A 26,064-nucleotide genomic window follows, 5' to 3' on the forward strand; every position below is an offset into this window, starting at 1 on the left:
TTTCTAAAAACAAGAGGAGGAATGGCAGGGGCGGCGGGGGGGGGGTGCTGTTACATCTCTGATCTAAGGAAGTTAGAGGTAGGTTTCTCCTTGATCTAAAGTCTCATTTTACTTCTTGAAAACCCTATTTTCAAGAGTTGAGAGAGAAGGCTTCTGGTAAGTTACTTCGCATAACTTTCAAGGACAATCCGTGTGCTTTTTACTAAACTCTCTTCCTCTTCCTCCCGGATACAAGGATAAAGTCTAACTTATATTTTAATATTTATGTGGCGTTTCTCGTTTCTCTTGCATCTTTGACTATTTTAAAAAATACTTTTGCTTTAGAGGATCTTTGTTCCCTGATGCTACAAAACTCCCAGTGGATTTTAGGGGCCGTTCAGCCCACTACTGACCAGCGGCACATTAGAATAACCGGCCCTTTGCCTTTTACATCCCTTCAGAATAAAACTTAAGAAAAAAAATTCTTTGTTTTAAAGATCTCTCTGAGAAGCAAGGTCAGCTGAGAGTGAGCCGAGGACGAGCCGCGGCGGCCGGGGCGGCTGAAGCCGCGCAAGAAACTTTTCTCCAGCATCTGGAATTATTAGAGACGTGCGTCCGCCTCGCTGGCGCGAAAGGGCCAGCAGCCACCTGCACCTCGGATTCTGCTCCAGGGCAAGCTTCAAGGGGAGCTCCCCAGGCAAAGCCGAGCTCAGAAGCGGGAGTGCCTGCGGAACAGAGGGAAGCCCCTAAGCCCTACGAGAGGGAAACGGGCTTATAAAAACAGGAGGGGTCCGTTTATGAATTGAGCTCTTAACATAGGCAATGGTGTCAAATCAACTGGCCACAAAGGCGGAGGGTCTCTCCCTCGGGTTTGCCTGGAGAGGATTTGGAAAAGGAACAGGGGACAGCCTTGAACCCTTTGCGCTACCTTTTAAGCAATTTTCTTCTGTTTTATTAGCATTAAATTAAACCAATGGAGAAAGACTCGTCCTCCCTCCAGTTTAGGTTTATTTCTTTATTTGTTTTGGGAAGAGGCTAGAAGAAGCCTCTCTGACTCCCCTAGACAGAAAATGCCTCTGCCCCAGGCCCTGCCGGAGGAGGACGGGTCCCTTCCCCAGCCCGAGGGCGATTCGCATCTGAGCTCATGGAAAAGTGGTGTCTCATCATCTGGGTCTGTTGCTGATTAAAAATAAAGTAAAAGTAAAAACTGCGTCTTCTCTTCTTTCCTTATTTATTTCCATTTGTTCTAATGAGTGCTTCTGTAATGAAAATCAGTAGCGAAAACAAAATCCAGCCAACCCGAGGGACCGTGACATCCTCTTATTTCTCGAGCAGCGAGCGACAGAGAGGGGAGAGTCTGGTCCACCACGGTAAGTTCGAAGTCCGAGAGCACCTCCAGAAAGGTCAGGGGAAGCTCGGGGGTGGGTTGGGGTCGGTGAGACAACGAACCCGGGAGCCGAGCAGAAGCGGCCAGGACCAGCCTGGCGTGGAACCGGGTACCAGGCGCCGCGCACTCGGCCTCGGAGACCTTCCTGATCCCGAGGCCAGGGCGACGGCCGTTGTTATGCCCCGGTTTGGCTCAAGACTACGGGACTTAAACCTAGTCCTGGCCTCAAAAAGTAATCAAGGAGCTTGCATGGCGCCCGGGCGCAGCTGGTAAGGGGTGGCAGGCGCTCGGCTCGGCCCCCCGGCTCGCGGACACGGCCGCTCGCAGGAAGGGCTGGGAGGTCTCCACCCCGCGCCCCGGAGGCCGGGCGCCCGAAGACGGCAGCCAGGGCGGCGGTGGCCCCACTCTCCTTGGGGGACAGGGATGGGGAGGAAGCGGGCTGTTGACTCCGTATCCGGCGGTAGAGCGAACCCGAATAAGAAAGCTTCCGGCGCCCTGGGGGGATCCCTGAGCCTCCGCGGGTGGCGTTTAGGCCCCCAGACCCGAGGCAGCGCGGCGCAGCCCCGACCCGCGGCGCTCTGCGCTAAATTGAGATCTCAGACGCGCGCCGCGCCCGATCCGACCCTCCTTATTATAACAAATGTCCCGTTTGCCGAGCGGGACTTCATATTCGCCGAGAATTCATCTGAAATATTGATTTCCTCTCACTCTGCCGGCCCAAATCGATAGCGCTGCGCCCTGGCCCCATAAATCGCCTTCTTCGCGGCCGACCCGGCTCCATCCATCACCGCGGGCCGGGCCGCGCCTCTGCCCGCTGTCCACACTTGCTGAGCCCCCGGGCGGCCGTGCCCACCGCGCCCACTGGCCCCGACCCTGAGGCTCCTTCCGGGGCCAGGAAGTGGGCGAGATCTGGTGCCACAGCCAGGGACCCCGAGCACTTTTGAAGGCCTTGAGCCCGGGCGCCGGCGGGGAGGGGGTTCGGCTGGCGGGCAGCTCAGTCCTCGCAGGCCGGACGCCCCGAGCGCGGTAGGTCCCTGCCTGCCAGGTGCCGGGCAAGGAGGAGTCTGAAAGCCCCCGAGTGCGCTCACGGCTCCCAGGCCCCGCATCACGGGCTCCTTTCCCGTTGGCTTGAGAGGTGCGCGGGGCTCAGGGTCCTGCCCGGGGAGCCCTGGGCAAGAGCTGCGCGCACCCGGGACGAGGGCTTAGAGGTCGGGGGCAGGGGAGCTGCAGGTCCAGCACCTGCGTGGCGCAGGGCCTGGGAGCGCGCAGGACGCCCACTCGGATGGGCCAGGCAAGCTGGGGATGGGGCGCGAAGGACACCCTTCTGACCCCATGGAGAGCTCCTCACCTCTCCGTGTGGTCCGCAGAAACCAAGGCCTGAGGAGGGCGGCTCTGGCCGACCGAGGGGGACCTCAGGGCCCGGGAGCCGCGAGGCGGCCGCCACGGAAGGCCAGGCCCAAGGCATTCCCAGCTGCGCCCCCACGCAAGGGGTCCCACGAGCCCCGAGCGCAAGCTCCCCAGCCCCGCCGACCCGAATGCACGCACGGACGCACGGCGACGCGGGGGCTCGGGGTTCTGGCCACGCCGCGTTCTTACCTGATCTGATGGAGTTGTGAGGCATCGCCGGGGAGTCGCTCGCAGCCCGCCGAGGGCTCAGGGCTTCCTCACGCAGGTCCCCGCTGCGCCCGCCGCCACGCCGCTGCCCTGCACAGACCCAGGGGCAGGGGCATGAGACTCCCGGCCCCCTGTCCTGGACCTCCTCCCCAGGCCCTACCCCTGAAGCTTTCATCTCGAGGCAGGAGTCGCAGGATTTTTAGGCAAAGTGTGGCCAGCCAGGCCTAATACACGCGCCTGTCCGGAGGATCCGGGATCGGGGTCCGCCGAGGCAGCCCCAAACTCCAGCCGGGGTGCCCTCTTCCTCTGCCGCCCCAGCCTTATCCGGTTTGACTTGAGAGGGAAAAGGCTGCCAGGCTTCCTGGGACCCGCTCCCTTGTTTTACGCCTTGTCCCTCTCGCCCAGTCAGGTTTCAGCCAACCCCTGCGCAGCATACCTGGCCGGACGGCCGCAGGCCCTCTCTGCCTGGGTCTGCCCGCGAGGGTGCCCTGGGCCGCGCGTCTCTCCTCCTTCCGAAGTTTGTTCCCATCCACCCGGCATCAACGACCGGTTTTATCCCGCCTGGGCCCGGAGAGATGGGTCTGGAGAGGCTCGCAGGCCGCGGATTGGCTGGCTGGGTGCAGGGGGGTGCGGGAAGGGGAGGATTTTGCAAGGGGGACATGGCTGAGTGGACTCAGGAGTTAGAAACATTCGCTGGAGCTTCTGTTTCCAGTGGAGGAAGGAGAAGGAGGTAGCTAAGCTCTAACTCAGCAGGCCTGGAAATACCAGAGGAGTGGGAGATGGAGGCCTGGGGGCCTGAGGATGAGGCTGTCTGGGTCCCCTCAGGGGTCAGAGACACCAGAAGTAAGGCAAATGGTGGTTCTGTGCACCCTGTGTTCCTCCTTCTCTCACCCCTAATCCACTCAGGGGATCAGCCTTTTCTTTTGTAAGAGAGAACTTCTGTTTTTATGCCTGGTTCTTAAGGTAGCCACCTGTTCACAGGGCTGGAAGCAAGATGGTCCCACCTTCTCATACGGTGTGAACCTCTTCCAGAGCAAAGTCCCAAGCAGCCCCTGAACCCATTCCTTCCATACCAGTCAGGATCCACGCCTCACATTGTTACGTTAATGGAAACAGTCATATAACCTTTTCCACAGGGACTCCGTCCGTTCTCCTTCCAAACACACAGCCAACTTTCTTGTTCCTTGAGGATTTTGAACTTGGGCTAAGAGTGCAGAGGACAGGCAGTAAGATTTCACCTCCACGTGGAAGGGTGTTGGGAAGGGACAGGACTGAGCTGACCTCTGGCTTGTCTGCAGGACTCAGCAGCTTCGGGACGGTGGGGGCCTGGGTGTGGATGCGAAGGGCTCTCTTGGGTGGGAATGAGAAGGCTTTTGTTGGGGGCAAAAGCTGCCCCCTCTGTCCTCACAGGCCTGCTCTTCCGCCAGCGAAGCGGAAAGTGGGGTACGGGGAAGACTGTGTAGCAGAACAAATGTCCTGGGGCACCAACAGGCTGTTGGGGCAAGGCCTGGGTGCCCCCCAATCTCAGGCCATGCTCTGGACTCAGGGTTACAGCTGGGAGGACGCGAGGCTCCTGGCCTGGAGGATCTGCTCTGGGATAGAGGTTAGAGCTGCTGGAGTGAGAGGGAAGGGACAGGGCAGAGGAACCTGGGGTGATTCGGGGAGATGTGTGTGTGTGTGTGTGTGTGTGTGTGTGTGTGTGTGTGTGTGTGTGTGCTTGTGTGAGTACACATAATTTTTCTTCATTAAAAGACAAAGCTCTGTCTTTCAGATTCACCCACTTCCTCCTCCCACCCAGCCTTTCTCCTTTCTCGATTTAGCAGAAATTAATCATTTTATAAAAAGAAAAAGAATGTCCCGAAATGGGTCCTCCACATGCATACCTGGCTCTAAACAAAAAACAATAGGTGCTTTATTGTTTTAAATGCTTCTCCAAGATGGTTATTTAAAATGGCTCTGTGGTTTCTAAATGTCTAGAGATACTCTGCTTCTCTAGTCTGACCTCCCCGACTACAGGGAGAGCATTGAAGGTGCTGGGGTGGCAGTGGACCTCAGTGTGGGTCCCCCCCGACCCCACGGGCCAGTTCACTGCTCTGGCGCCCGCCCCGCTGCTGTCGGGGAGCTGTGGAGTGTGGAGGTCCCAGCAAAGACCCAGCAAAGTCTGCCCTGGCTCCCCTCCTGCTCGGGAGGTAGTGCTCTGCATGCGATGGACCTGGCAAGCTCTTACCCAAAGAGTTCTGCAAACCTGAGAGAGTCTACCCGAACAAGACCCCTTCTCCTTCCCCGTTTTAGCAAAACTTCTCAAAGGACAGAGCCAGTAAGTTATCAAAACATTCCTGTCCTCTTTTGTGAGTTCGTTGTTTAAAATTTCATTTTAATTTGAAAACTTGAAGTGCAAAACCCACATCCCCCACCACCTTGCGAGTACCCCTTGCCTAGACAGCAGGTGACATAGCAGATGGCCAGGAGGAGGCTCCGCAGAGAAGTTCTCAAGACCACAAGCCAACAAGCAGCAAGAACACAGTGAGCCCCATCGCCTCACGGCCCGGTCCTGCTTTTTATTACAATGGGAAGTCAGGCCTGGGTTCCTTGTTACTTCCTAGTTCTTTTCAATCAAGGCCAAGAAAATGATATTAACCAATACCTTGCAAACTCTTTGCAAAATGAAGAGGTTGAAATTATGTATAATTTTTTAAAGCCTTTTATCACAGTTTTTCCTCAAACCTAAAAAAAAAAAAGCCTATGGTCCTTTCAGTGAAGCATGAACATCTCAAACCTTCCTTTGTTGTAACTTAAAATTCCAAAATTGGTTTATCATCCTGCCTCAGAGATGCTCAGAGCAATGGGAAATTTAGAACACACTTTAGAAAAACCAACACCTCATTCTCCCGGACCTTCTTCTCAGATTTGACGCCTGTAAGGCTTTCTTTCCTGGCAAAACTGTCATCTGGCAACCTACGATTGAAACTCAGTTAAAATTCTTTAACTCAGTGTTTTTCCAAGACAATTTAATTAGTTGCCAATATGAATATAGAGAAGAGGTTCCCTTAAAAAATTTGGCAATGCTGGCCACAGATCTGAGTGGGTTTTTTTTGTGTGTGTGGAAATGAACATTCTTTCAGTTCAACATTCAAAGAGTTTCATATCCATCCCAGGTGGCTACCTAACCCCAATGAGGATTCTGTGATTTTTAAATTCTGAGTTGATCTGCTGAACCTTCAAAAGATGGTCTTTCTTTCCACGGTTCAGCTGAAATCCGCCGAGTTGGTGGTAGGGTTTGTCAGGGACGAGACTGAGAGCATTTCCTAGATGTGGGATTTTTGGTGTTAAAATATCGAACTGTCCGGGGGAAACCAGGGTGAGCTGGCCATTTTAGCTGATAGAGCTGGGAAGGAAGGTGGTTTTGGGGTCTTTTAGAAGCAGCTCAGAGTTCAGACTGGGTGTTTAATTGTGTAGGTGGAATCCTGCCGCCTTCTGCCACAGGCCCTTGATCTTTAGCGTGGTCCACGGGCCTCTGTCCCCCTCGCCTCTCTGTACCCCAGGATGGAAAGCCTGGGGTCTCTCTCTCCCCTTGACATGAAGTCTCAGAAGTTTCTCTGTGCCAGCTACCCAGAGACCAGCCTTGGGAGAGATCCCTGCCCCCAATGACCCACCTGGCTAACCCGTTGTGCTGCCTTCCCTGACCTGGTAAAGAATCTGCATCCAACAGCTCTCCACTCCGAGTTAGAAAGAAGGCTAGCATTTCAGCCCTGGCCTTGTGAAATGGGACCATTTCCATTTCCTTTCTCTGTGCTTCAGTTTCCCCTTCTGTAGGATGTGGGTGCGGGTGGGAGGTGGGGAAGGTGAGATCTGCTTCGTAGCCTTGTTGTGAGGATGAAAAGAATTATGAATGTAAAAGCCCTTTGAATACTGCAGCTCTGTACCAGAGTTAATTATTAGTAAACAACAAAGGCAGGGCAATACTTCCAAGAAGGGCAGAGTTAAAACTGCTCTGAAATTTTGCTGTAGAAGTCGGTTGCTTTAATCTGTTCCCAGCGGCACCGTGAGTTCTTCAAACAGCCCTGTGTGAGCCACTGGGTGATGGACAGGTGAGCAGCGGAGCAGGAAAGGGCCAGTGAACGCGTGCTATGGGTGCAGGGTGGGTGTGGGGGTGCTGGGGGGTGGGGGTGCTGGTGAGGGGCGCAGTGAATAGTCTTTGACCCAGAGAGAGCAGAGCTGATGGCAGGGGGTGAGGGCAGCCCCCAGGCAGAGCATCTGTCCCCAGTGACTTCAGGTGCTCAGGGCACCACCCTCCCCACCTCCCAGACTCGTCTAGTTGTGCCACAGCCACGCAGGATTTCTACCCTGTCCCCGCACCTCAGGAAATGGCCGACAGCCTGCCCTGAGGCCTCTTGGTGGCTGCGCCAGAGAATCAATCATTAATTACCCTGAGCTCCTCCCCGCCCCCCACCCCCAGGCTTTCAAAACACAGACATAGAAACACAGGTCCTGGCAGGTGAAAGGAAAGTGGAAAAGCAGTTTGGAAAAAGCCACCGGTGGCATCTGTCCAGCTGATTGGAGATGTGTCCTGGGCACCAGTCTCTCGAGCTCGCTGCCCTCCCCACAGCGCCTGCGTGGCTGCCTCCTGGGCCGCTGGTGAGGGAGGGAGACCTGGAATTTTCGGGGCTGAGTAGGAAAGCATCTCCTTGGGGAAAAGGAAGTGACAGAAGGAAAGGAAAGGAGCAATGTATAGAGGAGGTGACACAGGTCACTTTTTTTTTCTCTTTTTAAAGGTTTTAAAAGTGACAAATAAGGACCCTTTTGCAGCCCATTTTGCAGGTGAGAAAACTGAGTCCCAGGAAAAGTGAGTACCATGGCCAAGGTTACCCAACTTGGTAGGTGGCTGACTCAATGCCCAAAAAAGCACCTGTGACTCAGGCCTTGCCTTAAATGTGGGAAATTTTGCTCGCCCCCGCCCAGTTCCCTCACTACCCAGCACCTTCTCCACCTCCCATTAGAAAGGAAGGTTCTGGATCCCAAGGAGTGGCCAGGGTGAGGTCAGACTCCCATAGCCAGAAAACTTTTCCTGCCACAGGAAAGGAGATCAGCTCATCCAGCAGGAATGCCCTCCCCTCGGCCAGGCCCCTCCGTCCAGCCCAGAGCGGCAGCAGTCAGGACACAGGCGCCCTCTCAGGCCAGCGCCTGAGCGCCCGAGCGGGCTGCTGTCCGGACGGCTGTGCTTGGAGAGGCGCCAAGGAAAAAACCCAGGTCCGGGGCTTTTCAACAGACTCAGGGTTGGCTTTGTTCTCAGTGGCCTTGGAACGCCAAGGGTCCCTGCTGTTGGCACAAACCACAGAACAGAGCGTGGGCTCCCCTAACCCTGGCAGTGCCCGGGGCCCTGATGAAAGGACCAGAGAGCCTGGTGGGGGCAGAGGGGAGAAGCTGAGGGACAGAGAAGAGTCAGGAGCTCTCACCTGCCTCTTGCCCCCGCAGCCTTCACTGCCTGCCCCCTGGAAGGTTTCCCGTATTCTGAGCTGAGCAATCCTGGGCACTTTGCCGTGCTTTGGGCCTTGGCTGGCCTCAAGACTCTCCTCCCTTCTTGCATTCTGCTGCAGACTCTACCGTCCCTGCCTTCCCTGTGTTTCAAGAAACAGTCTGAGGGTTTAGAGCTTTGGATCCCCTTTTTGTCTCCATGCACCAGTGTCCCAGTGATGCCGCCATCCTTGGCCCCATTAGAGGGTGGACACACCATCATGTGGAGGGGATGCTGAGCATGGCTTTTCCTTCTAATAACAACAGTTACCTCCACTGTTATTTACTAAGCACTAAAAGCCAGGCACTGTTGAGTGCCTTACCTATCACCTGACTTCCTTTCCACAGCACCCAGTGAAACCCAGTTTCGAGGCAACAGGGGCATAGAGGGTGCTCCGGGTCATCACCAGAGGTTGCTATTGGGCGGTGAAGCCAGGATCTGAACTCAGGCTCACGTAGGACCTGAGCCAGCCTTCTCTCCCCTCCCCCGTGGGCTGTTTACAGGGCATGGACAGCTGTAATAGCTCCAGGAAGGCTACTGGGAACACGTGAAAAAGTGTCTTGTTTGTCAGTTTCAGGGGCCGTCAGTGGCCTGTTGGCAGGAAACTTGACCCCTAGGAACGAGTTCTTCCTAAGCACAGAGAGGCCAGGTGAACGAAAGAATGAAAAAAGAAATCAGGGCTGGGGTCACAGCGAGTCCTGCCTCTCCCCTTAACTGAATCCCCACGCATTTGGGAAATCCCATGGAAAAGAGTGCAGACACAAAACACATTTGCGGCGAGAGTGAGTTAATCGTCCGCCTACAGGTTGTCTTTTCCTTTTTATTTTTCCTGCTTTTTCAGCTTCCTGGAGGTGTAATTGACAAACAAAACGATAAGATACTTAAGGTGTAGGCCGTGGTGATTTGATACACATTGTGAAAGGATTCTGGCTGTCTGGTTAATTAACATACCATCATCTCTTTCATTTGTTTATTTGTTTTGGTGAGAATGTTTAAGTTCTACTCTCAGTAAATTTCAATTATACAATACAGGGTTATCAACTATAGTCACCATGCTTTACATTAGATCCTCAGGCCTTAAACCTATACATTTTTCTAAATTAAAAAAAAAAATTTCTTCCCATTGTTAGGCACGTCATCTTTAAGTAAGGTAGCGTTTCCTTTTCTTTGTCCTAAACGCCTCTCCTTTGAAGCTCAGGAAATGCGCTGTGGCCAGGATAGTTTCTGTTTGCTTCATCCACAGTCCCTCTCACCTTACAGACTTTCATCCTGTTGCTCCAAGACTTCAGTTTTTCAAGTAGACTTTCCCTCAGGCTCGGTCCAGGGGAGAGAGCCCAGAGTGTTGGGGAAGGATCTTCTCCCAGTTGGATCCTGGCCCCCGCCTTGTCACAAGGCAGAGAAAGGGTACGAGTCATGATTCTCTGTGGGGCTGGGAATCTGGTGCTCAAAGCTGGAATCCTGCACAGTCCTATACTGGCTGTGTGACCTTGTGCCAAGCACCCAACTTCTCTGAGCTGGAGTTTCTGAGTCTGAGAAGTGAGACTGATAATGGTGCTTCTCTTGTATCAGACAGCGAGCTCAGTAACCATTAGTGACTGGAAGTAAAATTTGCCACAATGCAGATGATAGAGATGGACCTTGGGGTGTCACTGGCACCACACTCAGGATGCCAGGAGATGCTGAGAGATTCCAAAGGGTGGTAGGGTGAGGGCACTGGGAAGAAGAGCCAAACTGGTCGTTCCTAGGACTGCCGGAACCCAGGCTCCCCAGGCACGTGTGAGCTGCCTCCTTCCTGCACCCACAGGTGGGGTACAAACTCACTCGGGGGATGCCCAAGACTGTGCTCGTGGACCAGGTCTTCTCTGCTCCCTGAAGGGGCTGCCAAGTTCTTCAGCCTGAGCACTCTCCTCCCAGAGACTGTTCCCATGGCTCCAGAGGGTGGGGGCCAGGACATAAGGCCCCTTCCTTCCTTCCTTCCTTCCTTCCTTCCTTCCTTCCTTCCTTCCTTCCTTCCTTCCTTCCTTCCTTCCTTCCTTCCTTCCTTTTCTTTCTTTCTTTCTTTCTTTCTTTCTTTCTTTCTTTCTTTCTTTCTTTCTTTCTTTCTTTCTTTCTCTCTCTTTCTTTCTTCCTTCCTTTCTCTTTCTTCCTTCCTTTCTCTTTCTTCCTTCCTTTCTCTTTCTTCCTTCCTCTCTCTTCCTTTCTTCTTTCTTTCTTCTTTCTTTCTTTCTTTCTTTCTTTCTTTCTTTCTTTCTTTCTTTCTTTCTTTCTTTCTTTCTTTCTTTCTTTCTTTCTTTCTTTCTTTCTTTCTCTCTTTCTTTCTTCCTTCCTTCCTTCCTTTCTCTTTCTTCCTTCCTTTCTCTTTCTTCCTTCCTTTCTCTTTCTTCCTTCCTTTCTCTTTCTTCCTTCCTCTCTCTTCCTTTCTTCTTCCTTTCTTCTTTCTTTCTTCTTTCTTTCTTTCTTTCTTTCTTTCTTTCTTTCCTTCCTTCCTTCCTTCCTTTCTTCTTTCTTTCTTTCTTTCTTTCTTTCTTTCTTTCTTTCTTTCTTTCTTTCTTTCTTTCTTTCTCTTTCTTTCTTTCTTTCTCTCTTTCTTTCTTCCTTCCTTCCTTCCTTTCTCTTTCTTCCTTCCTTTCTCTTTCTTCCTTCCTTTCTCTTTCTTCCTTCCTTTCTCTTCCTTTCTTCTTTCTTTCTTTCTTTCTTTCTTTCTTTCTTTCTTTCTTTCTTTCTTTCCTTACTTACTTGTTTACTTTTCACTTATACACATAATAGATCATAAATAATTTAAACAGTCATGATAAATGTCTCCTTTCTTTCAGCCCTTAGCCTGAGGTAACCCCGTTACCTATTCAATATTTGTCCTTCGGACCTTTTCTAGTCATACTTTACGTCTGTAGCTGTAGAAATAATGACCTGTTGCTTTTAGCAGTGTGTGTTTTAGCCTACGTAGTAGCGTATCGGAAGTGAGCTTTGCTCAGTGAGTTGCTTTCGTTCACTGAGCGATGTCTCCAACACCTTTGCACTTCAGGGTGTAGAGCTCCACCTGGTCCTTTTAAACGTCTCCATCAGAGTCCAAAAGGTGAACGAGATCTAGTCTAAGCAACCGTCTCCCTTTGGAAGAATATTTATCTCTCATCTTTTCCTCATCAAAATTGTTCTGCAATGAACTCTCTGTGCACATGTGGGGATATCTTCCTGGAGAACTTGATAATGAGAAATGGGATGGTGGGAGTGCGGGATGGGCACCTTTAAAACGGGCACGGGCTGATCGGCTTCCCACCAGCCCAGGCTGGCTTCTCTTTTCATGGCTCTTGAATATCCCTTTCAGGATGGAAGATAAGCAGGTCGGAGAGACTAAGAGGCTGCCTGTGAGGTCTCCCAATCCAGGGTCATTGTCACCCTCCAGGCAGGCAGTGTCCAGGGTATACAGAAGCCCCAAATTGATCATCCTGACTGAGGATTGTTCATCCTGAGAACATTCTGGACTGTCTCAAACTCATCAGGGAATCAAGAGAGGGTAAATTTCAGCTCCCTGGGAACCTCAAGGCCACCTTCACAGGTGAAATTGGATGACTGTTCAGTGTTATAGTCTCTCCTTCAAGATTCAAGAGACTTGGCACTCAGCCTCTCCATTCCAGAGCCTGTGGAGTTGTGAGAGACCTAGGTTTATGCCACAGTCCTGCCCTGAGCTGTGTGATCTTGGGAAAGTCACTCACCCACTCTGATTCTCAGGTTCCTCATACTTAGTAAAATAAAAAAAAAAAAAGCGCATATACTATTCACATCCTATCAGCATGGTGGTGTGAAAGTGATTTGTTAACTGCTAAGAAATATGATAAAGCAGTGATGATGTTGGATATAATGCCCAGGGTAACCTCGCCAGGAGAGCAGGAGAGCCCTGTCTCTTTCCCTGCCCCCCTTCCCTCCTCCTCTTCCTTTAGGCATGTGCCTAAAGTTGCCCAGGATTTTGGATTTCAAATCCTGCCCTGATCTGGATAGGGCACAGATAGCATCCTTGCGCTGAGCAACAGAGGAACACTGACCAGGATGAAGGAGGGGGTGGACAGTTACACAAGGGGTACCTACATACGCCTCTATATAGGACAGTAAGAAAAGAGGATTGGCCGAGAGTCAAGAGATCATGGTCCCAGACTTGGGACTGAGGCTGCAGGACCTCGGGGAGGTCACTCAGCTTATCTGGGCCTTGGTGTCCCCAGCTCTGTAAAAAAAAGGCTAAGCACTGGGGCAGAGGAGTATTCTGCAGGGATGTGTCCTGAGCAGAAAACACACAGCACCTCTGCGCTCATGTTTCTCATGTTCAGTACAAAGTGCCTAAGGACATCTTCCTTGCTAACATTACTGGCTCTTACGAACCCGTGTGTGTGCAAGCATTTTGAAACTCCGTAAGTTGTACTAACACTATATAGACCAATACAACTCCCTACAGTGATTAAATGCTATCTCGTCCGTTATTTAATACATTTGTTAGGACATGCATGCATTGCTACATATTGCTACGTGTACCTGCTGTATAATAACATATAAAACTATATATTACATAATACATACTACATAATACATATTGCTATATATAATTATATACATACATATATATATGGATGAAATTCCAGTATATACCAATTCATATTCAGTGGCTCCCTAGCTTACTCAGAGGAAATGACAGCATTCTGAAGGCCCTCTAAAGTCCGCTGTATCAGCACATGCCACCCCATCACTTCCCTCAAGCATCTCCTCCTCTTCTCTTTATCCTGCTCCAGCCACATGGACCTTGCATGCTTCACCCGCACCAGGTTTGCTCTCACCCTGGACCTTCCCTGGTTAGCCTGGTGCTCGCCCCCTCGCCTCCAAGTCTTGACTCCAATCACTTCTCAGTGAGCCCTTCTCCAGCCCTCCTGTGGCAACCCTCTCCCCACTTGTCATCCTTGTTACTCTGCTGTATTTGTCTCCACCATCTGACATATTACGTGTGTCACTTATTTATTTGTTTATCACCTGCCCCCGCCCCCCCCCCCCAGGAGCAGGTAAGTGGCACGAGGGCGGGGCGTTCCCGCTGGTTGCGCACTTCTGTGTCCTCCGTGCCCAGAGCAGTGCCTGGCATACAGGAGGAGCTCAGTAAACATTTGCGATTGCGTGAGTATTTGATGGGGCGATGTCAGCAACAGGATAACAAATGCCCTCATTGTGATGGTGTGGTGCTGGGCAGTGGGCACACAGCAGCTAACAGCATGAACACTGGACAGAAGTCTCAGCGTTCATGCCCCCCATTGGTTCCTGATGGGTGAGGGTGGAAGCAGAAACTCAGAAGTCCTTCAGTTTCCCCCTGGGGAATGTTGCCTGCCTCTCTCTCTTCTTTGTTCCGGGCAGCTGATGATCCTCCGAGGAGAATCTGGGTGGGATCAGTTCTTGCCCAGGGTCAGTGGGAAGTGTAGAGGGAGTCACCTTCCTTTCCTCCAGATCCCAAGAAAGTGAGAGACAGCCAGACCGCATTCCTCCTCTTTGGCATTCAGTTCTGCCATCAAGGGCTCCAAATCTCTGGGCAAAGGTCATAGCACCTGCGGCCCAAGGGACATGTGACCATGTGAGCACTGCTGAGTTGCAACAAGCCACACAATTAGGTCATTGTGCTAAACATGCAGATCCCCCTGCCAAGCCACCTCCCCCTCATTCCATCATGGCCAGAACTTTTGGGGGCCCTGATTTACAGAGGTCCAAACCTGGGAGGGTGTTGTCCAGTGGTCTGGGGGCGGGGGGGTCCTCTTCTGTGAGACCCACTTACTCTGGCCTGCTCTGAGATCCGGGGAGGAGGAGATGGGAGAAGGAAACAATAAGCCCATGTTGGCTTCAGGCCCCACGAGGAGTGGCAGGCTGTTACTCTTTGACTCGTGGTGACACTTTGGCATTAATCATTGTCCTCCAGCCTTTGGGTGGTAAAGACTGTTGATCACTGACTTGGATTTTTTAGAAATCCAAAGGTTTTCCTCCTGTAGTGACTGTCCAGGAATTCCCATGAAGTCCCCTCCTGGAGAAAGTTTCTTCTTTCACAGGATTGATCAGCAGCAGGCCACCGGACAAGGATTTAGGGCTACTGAACTCTGGGTGAAGACTGCTAAACTCAGAGAGAGCTTGAAGGGGTGGGTTTCTGGGGAGCTGGACCAAGCTACCAGGGAGTACATCTCAGGTTTCCCACTTATAAGCAGAGTGACCTTAGACAAGCTAACTAAACTCTCTGAGCCTTAGCTTTCTCATCAATGAAATGGGTATGACGGTGTCTATCACACATGACTGTAGATGATCTTAAATGAAACAAGGTCTGTAAAACACTGGCCAGCACAACAGGGATGCATTTGTTACTGTCCTTCTAGAAGTGAGGGGTCATACAGGGCTCTGCACTGTGGTGACACTCAGGCAAAGCTCACTGGCACGTTTCACTTCACAAGTATTCAGTGACTATCAGGGATCACGTCCTGCTTGGGTCATTTCTTTTTTCCATTATAGGTGATTCTAAGGGAGGGGGCATGGTGGGAGAGCATTCAGCTTGGTGGCCACAGCAACCTTGATTTTCATAGCCAGGTGAATGAAGACTATTCCTTTGTTTGGTACACTGCAAGATTATTTTCTAAAGGGTGTGAATTTTTTATTATTATTATTATTTTTAATGGAAGTCCTGGGGATTGAGCCCAGGATGTCCTGCGTGCTAAGCAAGCACTCTCCTACTGAGCTGCGCTCTCCCCTCTCCTGCAAGATTCCTGAATGTCTGGTAAGTTGAGTACAAAAAAAGAGGCAAATCTGAGTCAAGGATCCTGAAGTCATCCAGGACTACCTTGGGTTCTGGGTACTCATTATGGGTTCAGAGATCCCAGTTCTGCTTTGCCCCAATCCTCAGCAACCTTTCCACAAAGAGAGAGGGAGAGACACTAAACAGCACTGACCCTTCTCCATTTTACTTTGCAGGAAAGATGTTGGTCTAGAGACTGGGACCCCAGGTACCCGAGATGCCCTTGTCCATAACTCTGGCTCTTAGGACCCAGCAGGTGATTTCTGCATCCCATGTTTTGTCTCTCCGGAATCATCCTCCAGGGGAACACACACTCCCCCACCAGTGTGAAGAGAGGTCTGGGCATCAGCCTGGGAGCGGAGCAATTACTGAGCACCTACTCTGGGAGCATCAACGATGTGTTGGGTGCTGTCCAAGGTACTGTGCGTACGCCATTTCCACCATTCTGGGTTGCCCTTATCCCTAAAGAAAAGAGCTTGAGACCTTGAACTTTGAAGTCAGATGGTCTTGGAGGCTCGGCTCTGCCACTTATTGTAGGGCTTTGACAGGTGATTTAGCCCTCCTGGGGCCTCAGTGGCAGAGATGGGCATAATTAGAACCCCTACATTTCAAAGATGTGTGAGGATTAAATGAGATGAGTGAAGCATATGGCCCAGGGCTTAATTGCTCTGCACATTTTGAGGATGATGATGGTGATGATGATGATGATGATGATGATGATGATGATGGTGATGGTGATGATGATGGTGATGGTGATGATGGTGATGGTGATGGTGATGGTGATGATAGTGATGATGACGAAGTAGTGTGGTCTCTAAAAGGCTCCCCTGGATGCTACTCTTGTCCTCATTGCTACTTGGAATTTCCAGCTGGAAGCAGAAGGGCACCGACATTGTCAGTCTGGAGAACCTGGCTCTATTTCTCACTGGCCTGATCATTTGGGGCCAATTATTTCCTTCAGACAATGACTCTGGGGTCTGAGAGTTGGGTGCTGGGGTTCTGAGCCAGTGGCACAAACTCGGAACTATTCCAAAGGACAGAAAGGCCCCACTCCTTCTCCAGGCACCCAGGCCTTGCCCCAAGGCAGCCGGGGAGGCCAACTCCTCCTCCTCTGCTTGTGGAGGAGGTGGCGGGGAAGAGGGGAGGTTATGAGAGGAGGGACCGGGCCATCTTTTCCCCTCCCACTCAGTAGGGCCCAGACTTGCGGTAGTTTCCCGCTCCTCCCATTGACTAGGTCTCCAGGTGTCTTCCTTTAATTAAAGATATTTAGCCTTCCGCTACACTGGCCTTCATTTGCATGGGACCCTTCCTTTTATGCAGCCTCAGCATCAGAATGAGCCAGGAGTTAAAGGAGCATCGCTGCGCGGTGCCTCAGGAAGGCGGGGCTGAGCCGACTGCGCCCTGGTTCCCTGCGCGCGCCCCAGGGACTCCTCACGGTGGCGGGCGGGGAGCTGCCGGCTTTCCAGCCCCTGGGCTGCCCGCCTGGCTCCTAGGCAGCTTCCCGAGCCCGCGCCTCCATCTTTAAAGCGCATTTACATACAGAGGGGGTCTTTCTGGGTCCCTGAAGCCAGGGCGGGGGTCCTCTGTGTCTTGGCAGCCTCAGGGATGGTCCGCCACGGCGCTGAATCCGCCAGGGAGGCAGGTCACCCACGTTTGCGGGGCACTGGACTGAGTCCCCGTGGTATTTCAGGACAAGTCACAACTATCCAGAAGGAACTGAGTGCTGATCAGGAGGTTGTATTGGAGATTGTACAAAGAACCAGGATGTCCGGTAAAAGATGGTTAAAAACCGCAGGAAGTCTTCACCTGAGAGCATCTCAGCTCAGAGGAAAGCAGCACCTGACCTGCCAGCCAACACCAGACACTTACTGGTCAGGATTAAAAAGAAGATTTCTGATGCTTAGAAGCATCAGGCGAACTCACCAAGGGCACGGAGTGGGCTGAAACCCAGGTGGGCTGGTTCCCAGCTTTCCCCACTCAGGAGGAGAGGGAGTTCCACTCTGGGGGGACCAGACTCCTTCTGTCCCAGGCGCTCATGCTCTAGTGAGAAGATAAGCCACTGACCTGGAGACTCTAGATCAAGGTCTTTGCTTCTGACCCCACAGTGGCCTCTACCTCATGGGTCTGGCTTCCTCAAGACCTTCCACCAGCCTGCTCAGAGCCCCACTTACTTGAGTCTCCTCCATGGTCATTCCTATACGCTCCTCCCCACTCCAGCTGCCCCAGTGTCTCAAGGCCAGGGGGACAAACAGAGTGAACCCTCTTCTGTGTGGCAGGTCCAGTCCCTACAGATAAGGGAGAGGAGACCAGACAGGGCTTCTTTATCTCTGATAGGTTGTTACGCCTTTTCCCAGATTGATTCTGAAGATTCACCTCCCAACTGCTAAGAACTAGCTCTTCCTTTTCTGCAACTCCTTTCTCATTTCCTTAGACTAGGAGACAGGCACCATGAGGTGGGGGACGGGGGGCTACTGTGATTTCTTCCACGCAGTGTCTAGCACAGAGTAGACAGCAAATAATGAATGAATGAATGGGTTCAGAATTAGACTCAGCCTTTCATGTTAAAGACAGAAGAGGAAAGAGACGTGGACCAAAATGTGGAAGGGCTCAGAACCTCTTATTCCCTGGCTGCTGTCCCAATGATGCGTTAGTCTTCTTGAATGTAAATCCCGGGGGCTGTCATGACATTAGCCCCTCCTGCAATGCTCCAGAGGGAAGCAGAAAACATTCTCACTCATTTTATCACATGCAGCCTCTGGAACTGGGAGCCCCAGTGATTCCTTTGCCTTCTGGAGCCAGCCCAGTCAGTTAACACTAGTCTAGGCCCAGGAGATGCTGGGACAAGCTGAGGATTTCCTTTAGAGTTATGCTTTCAGGGCAAGATTTTTAGTAGCTCATTCCTCTTCCCTACCAGATGGTGAAGCACGTGGAAGATAAAAGTCTTTTACTAGCATTTTCTCAGCCATGCATCCTGCAGTGGGGTGAGCCCCACGTGCCTTTCTCCCTCTCCCTCACCATGTGTGCTCTGCTGAACTGGGGGAGGTGGGAGACTGCTGTGAAGGATGGAAGCAACAACACCCACAGAGCACTTTCCAGTAACTCTGTTATCTCATAGCACTCTCATGAAGGACTGGTGAGGTGTTGATCTATTTCACAGATGAGCAAAGTGAGGCTCTGATGGGCTAACATACCCAAGGTCCCCGAACTACTGAGTGTCGGGGTCAGGATTTGGACCCAGGCTCTCTGATTCCAGAGACTGGGGCTGGAGGTGGGGGTGACCATCTGGAAAGCAAATGGAGCCTGGTCATGGCTCTTGAGTCTTCAGACTTTGCCCTCTTGGATAAAGAATACTTGAAAGAACATCTTGCTTGAAATGACGCCCAATAAGTCTCTCCTCTAATTAAGACACTGTGACTCTACAAGTGAATTAAAACACACACGTTTTTCTTGGAAAGAGTGTAAGTGTCAACCCAAAGGCCCATCAGACTTATTAGCAAACACCAGGCTGTTCGATCAGCTTGCTGTCACCCCGAAAGCAGAAAGCACCCCTCAGGGGCTGGGTCTTTAGGGCAGGTGCCATTTGAAGGAGGTGCAGGGCTGACAGAAAGGTTACAATATTCAGTGGTGTTAGCAGTAACAGCACATCCAAGATAAAGGTGGCGATATTCCCTCTGCGTTCCTTCCGAGTCACACCACACCTGGGTTATGAGTTCAGTTCTAAGCACGACCTTCAAAATAGGAGGCTGAAAAACAGAAACAGAGGGGACCAGAGGCGCATAGAGGGACCCTCAACCATTCCCACCAAGGATGAATTAAAAGAATAGAGGATATTTTACCCAAGAAGAGAAGACTGAGGGTGAAATGGAAGTTGTGGCAAGTAACTGAGCCCCGCTCCCCCGTTGTTAACAACTATGTGAGGACGACATCTTGCATGTGGATCCTTCAGCCCAAGTCCAGCCTTCAGATGACCGCCACTCTGGATGACAGCTTGACCGTAACCTTTGAGAAACCCTGAGCCTGAACCACCCAGCTATGCCCAGGAGTGGGGTTGTTGAATCATAGTGTTAAGTCTCTTTTTAGTTTTTTAAGGAATCTCTATACTGTTTTCCATAGTGACTGCACCAAATTATATCCCCACCAAACAGTGCAGGAGGGTTCCCTTTTCTCCACACCCTCTCCAGCATTTATTGTTCATGGGCTTTTCAATGATGGCCATTCTGACCAGTGTGAGGTGATGTCTCATCACAGTTTTGATTTGCATTTCTGTGATAATTAGCAATATTGAGCATCTTTTCTCGTGCCGGTTGGCCACTGGATGTGTTCTTTGGAGAAACTGAACCATGCAGCCATGGAGCTCCTGGATTCCTGACCCTCAGCCACTGTGTGAGATAATAAACGTTTTTTGCTCCAAGCTGCTAAATTTGCAGCGATCTGTTACACAGCTCTGGATAACTAACACTGTACTCATTCTTCTGTCTGCTCGGAGAAATTCTGCTCTTGGCCGTAAGAGTGTTTTGTCAGCAGACTGCTCAGAGAATATTTTCACTGCTAGAGCGAAAAATAGAATTTCTTCTTCTTTCTTTTTTGGTCCTAAATTGACTGCTTTGAGCTTTAAACCTGCCTCTAGCACTGACGTGCAGATTGGTGAATTAACACATCAGTTCCTTCTCAATATTTTAAATGTAACTGTGACCAAACTTCCCGAGGAGGGTCCTCCCAGAAGCTAGTCTGGAGCCATCACAGATGTTTCTCTGAGTCTAGTAGTTGCTGTATTCTGCTTTGGCTGGACCTTCTGGTTGAGAGGAAGGTCATCCTGGGGGAAGTCACACGGGATCTCCCAGAGAGAAGTCAGGAAAAAAACGGCAGCAGTGCAGCTAAAGGGCAGCGGTTGAGGATGGTGAAATTCACCTTTCAGAGTCAAAGAAAAAGAGAGAGAAAGCCCATCAGGCACAGAGTCTTCGTCCCTGCATTTCCTCTCTGTGTGCGCAGGTGTGTTTTTTCCTTTTACCATCTTGAGAATCTTCAAAGAACTAGAGGCCAGGATCAGCACAGGTCTTATTCGTGGCTTTCCCCTTAATTCTGATTTCCTGTTACAGGATAGGAAGCTACAGTGTGGATTCGGGGAGGGGAAGGGGCAACAAACATGCTGAGTCCCTGGGGACTAAGGCAAAGGAAGAAACGAGCCCAGGAGAAGCTGGTCTGGGTCGGTGAAGGAGATCTGAGCCCTTAACGTGTCCTCATCGGTTCCCGGACTGTTCCTTGCTGTTTCTTACTCTGCCTGTAATTCAGGTGGGTGCCACCAGGTGGAGAAGTGTCTGGACTGCAACCCCTTGACTCATGATTTCCCATGGGTGTGGGTGGCTGAGCAGATAGGTTTAACCATCACGCTTCAAACTGTTCACAAAAATCACAAAATGCTCATTACTGTGAAAGGACTCCCCCACTAACGAGAGTTGTAAATTTATGAAGTTACTTCTCACTAATCCTCTCCAGGTCTTTGTTGCCTCATCTTTAAAGTGGGCAAGCAAAGTGCTTTCTAACGTCCAGCTCTGAAAGTCTAGGGTTCAGTTCCAGACCACCAAAATAAGGTGACTATCACAATAAAGTGGTTTTTTTGGTTTCCTAGTGCATGTAACAGTTCTGTTCACACTCTATCATAGTCTATTAAGTGTGCAATCGCATTATGTCTAAAAAAGCAATGCACACATCTTAATTTAAAAATACTTTGTTGCTAACCATCATTGGAAGCTTCAGTGTGTCTTTTTATTTTTGCAATAGTAACATCAAAGATAACTGATCATGGATCACCATAACAAATATAATAATAATGAGAAAGTTTGAAATACTGTGGCAATTACCAAAATGTGACACGGAGACATGAAGAGAGCGAGTGTCATTGGAAAAATGGTGCCGATAGACTTGCTTGACCCAGGGTTGCCACAATAATTTGCAAAAAACACAGTATCTGTGATGTGCAAATAAAGTACACCTGTACTGGCCACAAACTGTGTGTGCTTTTTTGAATTCCTCCTTTCTGTCTCATTTGATGTCCATTCCCTTCTGCGTCATCCTTCCCCTTCCAGACCTGACCACGCCTTGAGATTCAGTGTCTGGGTGGCCAAAGACTGAATGAAGCAATCCAGAAGTCCAGAAGCATTTGCTCACTGTTGGATACATCTTGATTGGCGGGAAATGAAAGACTAGAGGGAAATGGTCAGACAAATTCCACTCCTTCTCCACTCAGTAGATACTTGAAGACAGGATCTCTCTTTGCAGCTCTTCCGGAGGAGCCCAGCACGCCAAGCCTCATGAGTGACCTGCAGTGTGTCTCCACAGCTGGTTGCGAAGTCGCCTCTAGCACAGTGCTTCACGTCGTCCCTTGCCTTCCTTTCACCTCGTCCTACCCCTCGCTGGCCTGGCTGTACCTTTCTCCCGTGTAAAGCGTCAGCCCTTTCATCCTTGCCCCAGGCTCGGGTTTCCATTGGGTTGAGGCTAATGCAGTCGAAATGCAGCAGGTGTGGGTATGGCTTCACATGCCATTCTCCTCTCTCTTATAAGGACACCAATCATACTGGGTTGAAGGCCCGTGGTGAGGACCTCATCTTACATCTGCAAAGACCTTATTTCCAAATAAGGACACATTCACAGGTAACAGCAGTCAGGACATCACCATCTCTTTTTGGTGGAGTGGAGAGAGGACACAAACGTTCTTACCGCCAGCTCATCCCTTGGCTTCTGGTCGTTAGATTTCTTCCCACCCGCTGAAGGTCACCAATGCTGCATTCAGTGGCTTTTCTCAGGCCCTATCCTTCGGACTGCCCTGCAGTATTCGTCACAGTTACCCTGCCTCTCCTTCCTGAATCCCTCCGCTAAGCTGACATCCAGGTACTGTGCACACCTGTGGTTCCTTCCATCTTCCATGCTGCATACATGCCTCCTCCTTCTCGCCCCATCTCTGGTTCAAGGTGCATTTTCATGCTGGCCTTGGTCATATCCTCTTCTTTCAACTCACTCTCTCCTCTGGCCTACTCCCAACCTTCATGCTTCAGTGCCCTCTTCTAAGTAGGTAACAAATACATCTCTCCAACCCGGCTGTCTCCCGAGCTCCGGGCAAGCATTGCTGCTTGGAAATCACTGAAGAGCCCCGAAGGTAATATATCCCAGCACAGCATCTCCTCTTTCCACACACGATCACACATCACACACGCCCCCTGATCAAAGGGACCTCTTCTTGGCTTCGTTTCTCGTCTTGGCTTTCCTACAGCTGGTGATGACACCACCACCCTCCCTCTTGGTCTTCACTGTCCGTGCATTCATTTCAGTCTCTATGAAATTGTTCTGAAGCTTCCAGAAATACTGTGGCACTTTGAATGTGGACAGGTTCCCACAAAATTGGGTTGGTCCCATCCAGGGGGGATGTGCCTTATTTCGATGATTACAATCCCCAAATTTAGGCTCCGGCGACTGAAGCCTGAGAAAGTCTTCCCTACGCCTGACCCACAGGCTGAGCCTCTCAAAGCAACAATAAGGAAAGCCTGTGTAGCAGACAACTTAGGGATGCAGATAATTCTCGGCCTGGATTCAGATGCAACGGGGCCCGGGGGCTCCCTCCCACTCATATGCTGTTTGCTTTGGGGTATACGATTTTCACACTTTCTGCATTTTATTTTTCAGAGTCTGTGGTAGAGAGCCTCACACGTAGCTGGCTTCCTACAAGCGTGGTTGAATGATGAAATTTTCCCGAGCGCTTATCTCAGCCTTAAAACCCAATACCCTTGCACTCAAGGATCTGTACGTGAGCAGCTCACGCTGCTTCTCTGAAACTCAGCTCCCCAGACCAGAACCTTCATTCCCTGTGCAGCCAGAGAGCATAATAAAGACAATGCTTAAGATTCAGGAGTGGACCTAAAAGATGACCCTTCGCCCTATTGACAAGAAGGCGGACGTTCTGAGACACGCAGGGGCCTCCCCTCGGCCCCCTGTGTGGTCCTCTTACATGCTACCTGCTTTGATGTGCTTTCTCTTTAGAAAGGGTAACACTGGACTCTGAGGGTCATTCCCAGGATGGGTTGAGGGGGCCCTAATACGAGCTTACCTGCCTGCAGTGTGTTGTGGGCGGGGGCAGCCCTGGTGCATGTTTTCATCCAGTGACACCCACTCCCAGCACCACGGAAATGCTGCATCTGGGGATAACTTCCGGGATGTTGTCCTGGGGCGGATGCTTGGGGTCGGGAGGGCTCAGCAGAGGGAGGAGGGAAGAGAAGGAGGGGTTGCCATGTATTGGGAATATAAACCTCTTGGTATCTCCTGGTTCACAAGTAGCTCAAGTGTATGTTCTGTTCTCAGGGACTCTTTTGGGACCTTATGGCTTCTTCCAATAAAGGAAGCCTCCCTGGGGGGCTGAAATTGGTGTCAGGCACACATTCAGCACCTCTTCACTGGGGGCCTGTTGCTGTGGCTGGCCTTGACAGAGCAGTTTATACACAACCAGATGGACCAGGAGTCCAGGTTTTGTTTTATCTGGTATGTAATATAATTTATTTTATGAGAGGGAGAGACGGGTGCCTAGACACGGCCCAAGTTCCAGGCTCTGCCCAGGGAGCTGACAGCTCCAGGGGATGCTGCCTGGTCTGGGAAGGCCTTTGGAATCTCAGCTGTTCATTCACGGAGCCAGCGGACAGGCTCAAGTGAGGGTGGGGTCCAGGCAAGAGGGAGGCAGGTTGCAGGCATCGCAGAGGAGCGAGGACCCCCATCTCCCGACATTCAGGACTTGCTTGTTACATGAAGTCTTCATGGTCTCAGTGACCTTGTTCTTTGACATTTGCTACTCACAGCATGTGGCCTCACTGGGCTCCTGTCACAGGCTGGGGCATCAGAGGGACTTTCGGGAGAATGGGAGGAAGGGGAGGGGCAGCCAGATGGAGTCACCTACACAAAGTCCCACACATGGCCGCAGCGGAGCCAGGATAACACACAGCCAGGCTCCCCGTGTCCCGTCCACGTCCTCCCCTGGGCGGCCTTGTCGCCCCTGCACCTGCTGCCCGGCTCCTTCCCATCTAGGCCGGCAGCTCTGAGCTAGAGGTAAGTAAGCAGGGAAGCCATCAGATTGTGGACCTACTACGTGCCAGGCACATGCTGAGCAGTAACTCATTTGATCCTCCAACAGCTTTGTGAGGTCGTGCAGGCTTCTTATGCTGCAGATAAAGAGCTTTAGCTCGGAGAGGTGCAGAGTGTCCTCAAGTCACCGAGACTCAAGTCACCAGAGCTACGCGGCTCGGGGAGCTGAGATGTGGCTCCGGGGCGCCCTGCATGGCCCGCGAGTGATACATGGAGAGCGTCGCCTCCTGCCTGACAGGCAGAAGATAAACAGCTCCCCGTTAAATCTCACTTAATGCTGATACTTATAAATTTATTCGGCTTGTGTTTACTGAATCGAGAGAATGCCTAATAACATAACGTGCTTCATCTCACACGTTCCTACTAATGAGAATGCAAGCATTGCTTAATTTTTTTTTTTTAACATTTCATTTGCTTTCTACTCTCCCCACTTCCTCCTGTTGTTGTTGGCTTGGAATTTCCTCTGTTGCCAAATTCTGGAAAGTTTGGGCTTCTTGGGTGTTGCTAAGGAGAGAGCCAAAGTGGGTCCTGGGGCAGTAGCTGGACTGAGCCCTGTCCCCATGTGCAGTTAGCCTCAGGACATCGGTGCTCGCAACATCAAGCTAGCAGAGGATGGCGCACACCCAGGGGGCAGCGGAAGATCTGGGACAAGGCCACGGAGAAAGGAGATGGGGTGCAGGCCTTCCCGGGGCCTTTCTAACTGCGCACTCCCCCAAACCGGCCGCATTCTGGTCCCTCCCAGCTCCATGTGGGACCCTCACACCCTTTGACCACACTTTTTCTTCTCTTTCCCGAGCAACCATATCAAGGAACTGAAGCGTTCTTTTCAGTTTTAAAAAATGAATAACCTTAAGTATAGAAGTTGAGTGGAATCATTTGTGCTTTCCTGTCATGGCCCCTACACATCCACACTTAGAGAGAGCTGTGAGCACTTCTCTTATGATTCGGCTGATTCCCCCCGCCGCGTCCTGACCCCCGGACCTTGGACGAGACATGGGTCTCTTTCGGCCTCCTGACCTGAGGCCCAGGACCTTCTGGTCCTGCTCAGGGTGCCGAATGCTGGTCTGAGCATCCTCTGCTGGGCCAGCGGAGCAGGGCCCGGGCCTGGCGTGGGTGGCAGCAGCTCTGGGAGCAGCGCCTTCTGCCTTTCTCTCTTTTGAGAGGCGGGTCTGGCATCTGGGGCGGGGGGCTGGTGTGTTTCAGCGTTCTCCGGGAGACGGGAGACCGGGGCTGCCATGGGGACTCGGCAAAGTGGGAAGTCTGCGGGGAGGATGGAGGCTCCGGCTGCATGCCAGGGGCCCTCGGGGCTTCTCCCCGGGACCGAGAGCAGGCACCGCGCTGAGTTCCAGTTCTGTCCGTCACCGGGTTTGCGCCCTACATGGAGTCCTCCTCCTGTGTGGGCATCAGTCTCCCTGTGCAGTTAAAGGCAGGTTGTCGCCTGCAGTATCTGAGGCCTAATTCCCACGGCCACCTGCCCAGGCAGCACTAAACCAGTGTCCTTGCCTCCCCCGCCCAGAGCAGGACAGGCATGGATGTTAAAGGTCTTGGGTGGCAGACGTCTGTTTTAGGAGGGAGTGGAGAAGCCCCATGCCCAGCCTCTGCCACTTCCTTCTGTTTCCGGTCCCCCCGGTTCAGGCCTTCCCCGTTCAGCCTGCATCCCCATCT

The 26,064-nt window shown here is 51.6% G+C and overlaps 1 protein-coding gene across 1 annotated transcript in view; it reads right to left on the reverse strand.

Annotated features, from left to right (window-relative positions):
• Nucleotides 1–3,064, reverse strand: part of PAX8 (paired box 8) — a 55,378-nt gene extending 52,314 nt beyond the window's left edge. The window contains exon 1 of the mRNA XM_006203820.4: nt 2,963–3,064. Within this exon, the coding sequence (XP_006203882.1) occupies nt 2,963–2,987 (25 nt within the window). The 5' untranslated portion in view covers nt 2,988–3,064. The remainder of the gene's footprint in view (nt 1–2,962) is intronic.
• Between the last annotated feature and the right edge of the window lie 23,000 nt (nt 3,065–26,064).

The sequence above is a fragment of the Vicugna pacos genome, chromosome 28 (assembly GCF_048564905.1).
Source record: "Vicugna pacos chromosome 28, VicPac4, whole genome shotgun sequence".
Taxonomy (NCBI): Eukaryota; Metazoa; Chordata; class Mammalia; order Artiodactyla; family Camelidae; genus Vicugna; species Vicugna pacos.